This window comes from Protopterus annectens, chromosome 16.part0 (assembly GCF_019279795.1).
Source record: "Protopterus annectens isolate FY-2018-M chromosome 16.part0, PAN1.0, whole genome shotgun sequence".
Classification (NCBI taxonomy): Eukaryota; Metazoa; Chordata; order Ceratodontiformes; family Protopteridae; genus Protopterus; species Protopterus annectens.
Window position 1 is genome coordinate 588,531,675 of NC_056750.1, and position 9,223 is coordinate 588,540,897.

The 9,223-nt window shown below is 39.4% G+C and overlaps 1 protein-coding gene across 2 annotated transcripts in view; it reads left to right on the forward strand.

The window, feature by feature from the left end:
- LOC122790888 (1-acyl-sn-glycerol-3-phosphate acyltransferase alpha-like) overlaps window positions 1-8,625 on the forward strand; it is a 1,029,281-nt gene extending 1,020,656 nt beyond the window's left edge. For both annotated transcript variants that reach the window (XM_044058560.1, XM_044058559.1), the window contains exon 6: window positions 7,588-8,625. In XM_044058560.1, the coding sequence (XP_043914495.1) occupies window positions 7,588-7,757 (170 nt within the window). In that variant the 3' untranslated portion in view covers window positions 7,758-8,625. The remainder of the gene's footprint in view (window positions 1-7,587) is intronic.
- Window positions 8,626-9,223: the final 598 nt, after the last annotated feature.

Genomic DNA, 9,223 nt, shown 5'->3' on the forward strand with positions numbered 1-9,223 from the left:
TTTTCTTAAATAGATTAATTTCATCAGTGGATTATTTTTATGCAGAGGGTATCCATTGTCTTTACTTCAAGAAATTAGTACCGACATCAAAAATAGAAGAGATTTAGAATTTTCCCCTATTTTAATAAATGGGCTTTATGTTAAGAATACTACAAGTAAGTCCGTTTCTACTACATTTTCAACAGCACCAAAATGTATTAACATGTCAGTGGACAGTAATAAAATTAGGTCAGTAGTAACTAATAACTGGAGGATAATTTCTGATAATAGTGAACTACACACTGTCCTAGGTAATAAACCTATTTTTGTTTATAAGAAATCTAATACTATCAAGAGTTTGTTGGAGAAAAATGAAACTTTACCTATGCCTGAAACTAGCAAGCCTAGGGGTATGTTTAAATGCTGTTGTAATGTTTGTAGATATATCCATGAAGCACCTTTTATTAATTTACCTCATCTAGATTAGACCATTAGCATATCCGTAAGTCAAGCTCCACTCGAGTAACCCACACATGCGGCCTCAACCTGGTCTGTGACATCAGTAGGACTTCCTGATGTGACAGATTTGTGTCCCAGAGACTCCCCCATCTATGGAATAGACTCCCTGTCCATGTCAAGCAGAGTACCTCTGTACCCCTTTTTAAGTGCAATATGGATAACTGGATGGGAAATCGAAAATACATCCCTGGGATTCCACCCATTTCCCTGAAGGATGGGGCATCTGGTGCTGATTTGTCTATGTATGGGCTAAACTCTTGGCTAGGCTTATAAGGGCCTCAGGGCTAATAGCCTAATAACTAACTTCCTATGATCAGAGAGATTTAATTATAATTCCGCAAATCTAGTATATATTGCCTTATGTTCAGGCTGTACTGCAGTTTATGTGGGTATGACTACTAGGAACCTAAGCACACATATTAAAGAGCATTATTATGCTATTAAGACCAATGATGATAAGAACAATTTATTTAAACATTCTGCAGTATGCCGTTCTTATAAAAACGTCACCTTTAGTGTTCTGGAACATATTTATGTTGACTTAAGAGGTGGTAATGTAAGAAACAGAGTGGAGAGAAAAGAATCACTATGGCAGTTTAGACTGGGAGCTGATAATGTGGAAAGGAAGCAAGCAATAATGTATGTATGTTACCTTATTTTTGTTTTTAAAATCAACTGCATTTAATTGTATTACTTTGTGTTTTATTAAATTAATTTAATGATCAGCAATTATGTAATTAACTTTGTAAGAGGGACATGAGGTTGTATATAAGCAGTTTTAAAAGTCACTGTATTTGTATTTCTGAAGAAGTCTTTCAGACAAAAGCATTGAGTAAAGGTTCTTTTACACTAATTCCTGGTTGGGGTCTTCCTCTGCTGCTTCAGTGTTTGTTTTTTAGTAGTATTAAAATATCATTTTTAGTGCTGGATTACAGAATATCACATACGTCTGGTCATCTGACTTCTGGTTCCCATGCTACCTCCCTTGGCTAGAAATTGTCAGGATTTAGCACATATGTGTCAATAATGCACACACACACACACACACACACACACACACACAGCCATGCTAAGATCTGCTGCAGCTCCTGGAAGTCATAAAATAATTTTAAAGCCTCCATCCTTCCAGAGTCGCAATTAGCTCACCCCAGAGACAATGCAGAATGCTTCCTAATACAGACTTTTTTCTCTGGTTGCATTGAGAATGTGAAAGATACAATCTTTATGGCCTAAACCAGATAATTTAATTTCCAACTATTTTCAAAATTAAAAACAAAATGGACTGATGAAGTTTATACAGCAAAAACTAAACATCAAAAAAAATCTAGCGTGCTCAATAATCTTCATCTTCTTTAATAATCCACATCAAATTCACTCAGTAAGCATTTTTGTCTAGTGTTAGACTTCTTCAGACTGAGTGAATTTGCCATGGATTATTAAAGAATCTGAAATTATTGAGCTGTCTAGTTGTTTTTTGGTGTTTATTTTCAAAGTTAGGTGGATTGAGATGAACCTCTTCTCTTCCAGTATCCTCTGTTAAAACATACATTTAAACAGTTGCAGTAATACATGTATATTTCTTTTTTTCTCCAGCAGATCACACTGTTGGTACATTTTTAACACATGCACTTTCACAAATACATTGTACAACACAAGCATCTGTATAAATCAGTTTGATATACAAATGACATGTAATTCTTTACAAAATTCCAGCAAGCTGTGCTGGCATATGTTACACATCCACTGCCCTACATCTACTGGCATAGCTGACAGTATCTCACATTGTCACAATCCCAGTAGTGACATTTCTCCAGCTGGGTATCATTCCCTCCCAAAAGTATATCTTTCTGGGCTTTATGGTGGAATCGTGCTACCTTCCACCTCCTTTGTTTCCTGTTCCTGACATAGATTTATGTTCCCTATTTTTCTAGATTGTTGCTTAGCTCCCTTTCCTGGTCAGTCATCTCTTTCTTTTTGGCTGTCGACTGTGCTGGTACTACAACTTGGTCATGTGTATTCAAAACTGCTGCCAGTCTGTTGGCTGTAACTTCTCTGGCTAGCCTGTTTGGCACCCTAAATCTGGCCTATCCAGTTCCAGCTTCCGGAAGGCCTTAATTTCTGCAAGTATCTCAACAGTTTTACCCCATCTACCACAATGCAGTGGTTAACATTTATTATTTTCAGTCCCTGGTGCTTCTTTCATTCCAGATTCCAGCCATTTATTTACTGTAATTCATTCTTACTTCTGTAGTTATAACTTCACTACACTGAGTTTGCTAGCCTACATTGATTTGTTTATTGACATTTGTTTACTTGGAAAGTCTGACTAGGCATAGGTGCCATTTTTCAGCAGAGGCCCAGGGAGAAAAACTGCAAGGTATTATATTTAATGTTGTCAATATTTACAATAAATTTTATAATGTGGTTTCAGTAAATACATAGCATAATAGTCTGTATAATAACATTAGTATTGATATTCAAAAACATATTTACAGGGCTTCTATTGAAACTTTACAGATAGAAGAATAGTGTACAAGATGCGTGTGAGTAATTTAAGAAGGAGAGTAGAGTGGGGTATTAGAAAAGATAAGTCTTGGGTGTTAATGGAGAAGTAGTGATGGGCTAGTAATTTAGTTTTGCCATTTAGAAGTAGGTATAGTAGTTTAAGAAGTATAATTTGTGTGTTTTTCTGGGGTAGAGCATGCATCTCCATGAACCATTTTCGGACTCGGCCTGGGAGTGGTGTCTAGTTAAGTGACTTGCTCAGAGTCGCACAATTAGGCCATAGAAGCTGAGAGAATCAAACCCTGCACTGCACCACAAGAAAGAGTTTAACAACTTCTTAATCCTCTAAGCCAACTGCCAAGTAAAGTGAGGTATTGGAAGGGGATAAACAGGTTGAGTTTTTAGTGCTTTAAAGGGAGGTATAAGAAAGGTGATGTAGGGTGTTCAAGGATTTTGTCCCAGATGAGGAGCGGGGACAAAGACGGGAGGCAGAGACGAAATCTTTGGCTTGAAAGGAGGAAGGTGTGTGATAGACCTGATTGATAAGTTTTTCGGCTTTTCCAGGGTTAGGGGTCACCACAGCGGAACTCCAGTCCGCTCATGATTGGCAGTGGATTTTTACAGTGCCAACTTGCCACCCCGATGCCCAACCTTCAAAGAAGGCATGCCCATTCACGCTCGCACTTGCCTGCATGTCTTTAGCGTCACTCGACTACGGGGAGGACATGCAGATGCCACACAGAAGGCTCTTCAGCCGTGAATCAAACGGGAGAACCTCTTGCTGTGAGGTGACGATGCTAACCGCTGCACCACCGTGGCCATGTCATAGACCTGATTGACATAGGTTCATAGGTAGGTACTAAGCTATTGGCCGTAGGGCCTATATAAGCCTAGCCAAATGGTACCCTGGCTTTTACCACCCAAGAAAATTATTTTCCTGTGCCCCTGTCAAGCAGAGCCACAGAAGTGATCCCCGGGGTGAATTTCCTATCTCCCATCCAGTCATCAAGATTTTTCTTGAAGAGTGCTAATGAGCTTTGTTTGATGTAGATAGGTAGTTTGTTCCAGAGTATGGGAAGTCTCTGGAACAGGAATCTATCCCTTCAGCATGTTCTGTTTATTGTGGTGACAAGGTTTAGGTCCCTAGAGCATGTAGCTCGGAAGGATTGAGACTTCTTTAGGTGGAGCATATCCAAGAGCTCTGGGTTTGACATAGCGGCAGAGATCGCCTCTGAGTAGGCGATATGCGACAGAGTAAAGCTGGTGTCTTTTGAGACGGTCTGCGTAGGGCATCTGTTTGAGGCCAATAATCCTCTTTGTGAAGTATTTCTGTGGCCTTTCCAGTTGTTGTAGATGTCTTTTAAGGTACATACCAAAAGGGGCATTGTACTCTATAATGGGTCTAATGAGTGATGAGTAGAGGGGAACAATAACCTCTTTTTTCCTGGATGAGAAACCTTTTGTGATGAGGTGTGCCATGTAGAAGGATTTCCTGACTACTGTGGTGATGTGATTATCAAAGGAGAGACTACTGTCCAACACGGGGTCCTAAGGTCTCATCACACTTTTGGTGTTAAGTAGACTATTGCCTATATGGTAGTTCATGGGTACAGAGTTTTTACCAAAAAGGATGACAATGCACATTTTGGCATTGATCTTGAGGCCATGGCTTTGACACCATGCATCTGTCTCAGAGAGGCCCTTTTGTAGGATGTCCACATCGTTAGGAGTTTTGATTATGGCTTCTCGTTTGCAGTCATCTGCGAACCTTGTTAGCCAAAGACCTTCTGTGTTAGCCTGTACTTCAGAGAAGTAGATACCAAACAGGAGAGGACCTTGGACTGAACCCTGTGGTACTCCACTTGTCACTGGTCTGAAGTTGGATTTAGAGTCTGCTACTTTCATAGTGTGGGTTCTGTCAGTGAGCCACTTGGCAACCCATCTTGTGACAGGGATTTATACCTAGTTTAGTGAGTTTATCTATAATTCCAGAGTGGGGGATGGTGTCAAAAGCCTTGGTGAGCTCTAGATAGGCTGTGTGAACCACCTTAACCTCATCTACGGCTTTGGTGACTGTTTCAAAGAAGTTTGTCAGGTTTAGAAGACATGATCTGCCTTTTACAAACCTGAACTGGGTAGGGTCCAGAGTTTGGAAATTACCAATGTCATTGTTTATAAGTTACATGATACATTCCATAGCCTTGCAGATCAGGCTCGTGAGGCTAATGGGGCGGTAGTTTCTGGGGTTCGTGGTGGCTCCCCCTTTGTGGAGTGGGATAACCGTTGCTGTGCACCATTCAGTGGGCACAAAGCCTGAGGTGAGGCTATGATTGTACATGGTACTTGGGTGGGGTGCCAGTTTCTTCTGTAGTTCATGTAGAACGCAGCCTGAGATGTTGTCAGGTCCCATGGATGCTGTTTTTTTGGCTTTGGAGAGTGTTTTTTTTTACCTGTGCAGCCGTGATTACAGGAACTTTGCATTCTTCAGGTATAGAGATGGGCCCTTTTTGGGATGAGAGAGGGGTAAAGTTAGTACTGAACCTATCTGCCAGGATGTTGGCAATATCAGTTGGTTCAGTATATTTAGTGCCATTGTGCTGTAACTCTGAGCAGATCTGAGTGTTGCCATTGAGATTCTTAACACAGCTATAGAATTCTTTGCATTTGTCTTTAGAATCAGTGGCGATTTTGTTTTCGTAACTAGCTTTGGAGGATTTTGTGAGGGATCTTAGCTTCTTACTGAGGCTGACCATGGAGTTCCTCCAGTCGTGGGAATTTTACTCTGTTTTGCAACAGTTTCTTTCTTTCTTCTGTTGTAGAGTTTGTTTATGGCAGGGGACCACCAGATTGGCATCCATTTTTTGGAGGATAGCATCTTGGTTCTGTTGGGGATTGCACGATCCTTGCACTCGTGTAAATGCATATAAAGTGCAGTTGTATAGGATTCAGCAGTCGTACCTCTATTGTCTGTCAGCATGGGTGTCGTGAAGTTTGCCACTTCTGTCTTAAGAAGCGTGAAGTTGGCTTTGGAGAAATTTTTTACAGTGGTTTCCCTAATGGGGAGTGGGATGTGGATGTCTAGGGTGATTTGCTTGTAGTCTGATCAGACCAACGAGGAATTGACCTCTGGTGTGGAACACCGGTTGCCCATGTTGGTAATGACCAGGTCTAGAATATTGCTGCCCCTGGTGGGGGTGTGGATAAGTTGATCCAAGACGTTGGAATTTATGAATTCCAGAAAACGTTGAGCACAAGAGTTGGTACATGAGTAGTTTTCCCAGTTAATGGTGGGGTAGTTGAAATCGCCCATCTTTAGCGTGATTAGTATAGGAATTTTATTCTAAGTTCTAGCTACACTATCTAAATAGAAACTCACCCCAGTAGCCCTACATCCATGTGCTTTATGGCAGCTGTATTCCAGATCACTCCTGTCCATGTAGCTAGCATTAGATCAGTTTCTTCACTGTACTTGATAATTTCTTGCTTTTTCCACCTTGGCTAGAAGTGATTCCATTGCCTTCCCATCAGTACCTTCCTTTTGCAGGATACCTTACTCTGCCTAACTCGCTATACTTCACTGAAATGGATGCCAGCAAGCAGATTGCCATGATGACTTGGAGTCATCATGGCTTTTCATCCTTCTGTACAGACAATGTTGGGCAGAAATTATGTAAAATGTATGGAGATTCTTGGAAGTGTAATGTACTTTACTTCACATATTCATTTCTGCTGAAACTGCAGCAGTGTTGAAAGAAAAAAAATGCATTTATACAGCCCAGATTTCTTGCGTATTACCAATAGCTAGTATTCATAGGTGTACTATACAGAGATGTAAACTCTGTAGTCTGTCGTATACCACTGTCCTGTATACTTACTTGCTATAGCTGAATTGCAGTCTGTACTGGTGGTATATAAATATTGCCCTTTCTTTGAATTGTACACATGAGCATATTGTACATAATGGTATACGAACCACTCCAGTGTCTGTTTCAATCCTGCCCTATACTATACTGTTTTATGACACCAGAGAATGTTTGTGTATGTAAATGTTGATTGATGGACTGTACTGCTATGTCATGACTGATTCATAAAGATATTGCAATAGTCATCAGGCATGAGGACGAAGCTAGGCTTATTGCTGTGTGGTAGGGAAGTGATGTAATGTGTGAGCTCCTAGTCGTGTGGCTGGGCAGTTTGGTTGAGGTGGTTTACCTGCACTACAAGGAATTCTTTTGTCAGTAAGGTGTTTCCTACTGTGGAAGGGAGGTGTTTTTTAATCACTGCTAGTATGTTAAGTGCTAAGCTGTCTCATAGGTTACCCTGTTGAGACCAGATGGTAAATACAGTGGTGCTGCCTTGCTGAATCTTATATAGGAAGGAGAGTATAGCTTGCGTCTGACCACCATGCAGTCTTTCCCCATTATTTATAAATCTTTATGAATAACTAAGGGCTTACCTGCATGCCAGCCCTGCTACACTGCCCACCAACGTTTACGAATAGTGCTGTACATATATATTTCTTGCATACAGATTGTTCTTATTTTATAGGACTGTTTCCTATTAATCCCTACTTGTTCCTTGCAGGAAATATTAAGATCCGAATCCTTCCTAAAATTGATACACAAGGCTTGAGCACAGATGACATTCCAGAACTCTTGGAGAAGTCCTACTCTGTAATGAAAGAAGCCTTTTGGGAAATATCTGGTCATTTGAAGAATGCAAATACAAACAATGCTGCTGCTTGTTCAACGTGATGTGGTTAACCACAAAGACTTGCCACTTAAGGCTGCGAAGAGGAAAGACTCCTTATGACCAAAAAACAATCAAGAGTATTTTATTTTTAGAAAGCGAAATTCTGTAGCTTATATTAAAAAGGTGGGGATTATTTATATAGTATTGTCTTCATAGAAGACTTTCACAGCGATTTCAAATTCTGTGGCAATCACTTCAGTGCAGTTATATTAACAGTCTAAAATTCTCTAATTTAATTTGTCTGTTTCAGTGTTTGTGTATTGCTGAACAGCTGGTCAAGCAACCAAAACTTCTGAATGTTCATTCACATTTTTGGAGCATCTGATGGGAGCATAAGTATATGTGGTGTGATACAAACTGAATGTTGTACTTTAGCTTCAGAATAACTGCTACAACATCTAGTCTCAGGGTTCCCTGATGCGTGTTATAACAGATTAGTGATACAGATCACAAAATGGGCACTTTTGTATTTGTAATTATTTTAAATGGTAGAACTGTGTGTTGTTGGAAACTGTCGCTTGCTAATGCTGTACAATGTTTATAGCTTTATATTTGTTTTTGGTAGTATATAGTTACAAATTCTTTTGTATAAAAATTAAACAAAGCAAGTAGTCATTTTATTTGTATGTGGTATTAAATTTTGTGGAAAAGCACCCGTTCTCATCAGTGTGTCGTTTAATGTTTCAGTGTGAGCACAATATAAATACATTTGACTGTTTCACTGTATTGTTTGTGTTTAATCTTTCCTCAGTGTTAAAGTTGTAAATTAATGCAAGAGTAATTTGAATAGTAGCTGTTTGGATAATGGTTTTCATTTGGTTATGTAAAGATGCAGTGTGCTACATGAATAAAAGCAGTCTTGAAATCTGATTTGCATACAGTCACTGTGTTTTGAAATAACTATTGACTGTGGTGTAATTTCAGAATTTAGAGGTGCTAATGTGTACAAAAAACTACAGTACCTTATAAAACATAAGTGCGCCACAGGCTTTTGTGGCAAATGGCTTCTTTGTACAAGAGTCAGTGTGCCTGCTGTTTCCATTGAGTGTTCTACACAATGACTTCATTCTGTTTTTATGCTTTCTTTTAACTTCTGTCAGAAAAATCAGTTAAACTTTAGACATTCCTGCCCTAATTGCTTTCCATGTTGAAGTCCACGCATTTCTTTTATTGTTTTCAGCAGCTTGTTGGGGTATCACCTCAACAGAGGCCATCATCAGCCTATATTCTGAAGAAAACTAAGTGGTTACGTAAATTAAACAAGTACTTTTATTTTGCATATATACTGCATACATTGAAAACAGAAAAGAGGGGTGTTTGAGTTTGATACCAGTTAGCACTCAGCCATCCCACTTTTTTATGTTACTCTCTTTTTTACTGTAACACTGTAATGCCCAAATAGTTTTTGAAACTTCTTCCCTATATTACTAGCAAAATATGCTGTTTTACTTTAAGCAAATGAGAAATC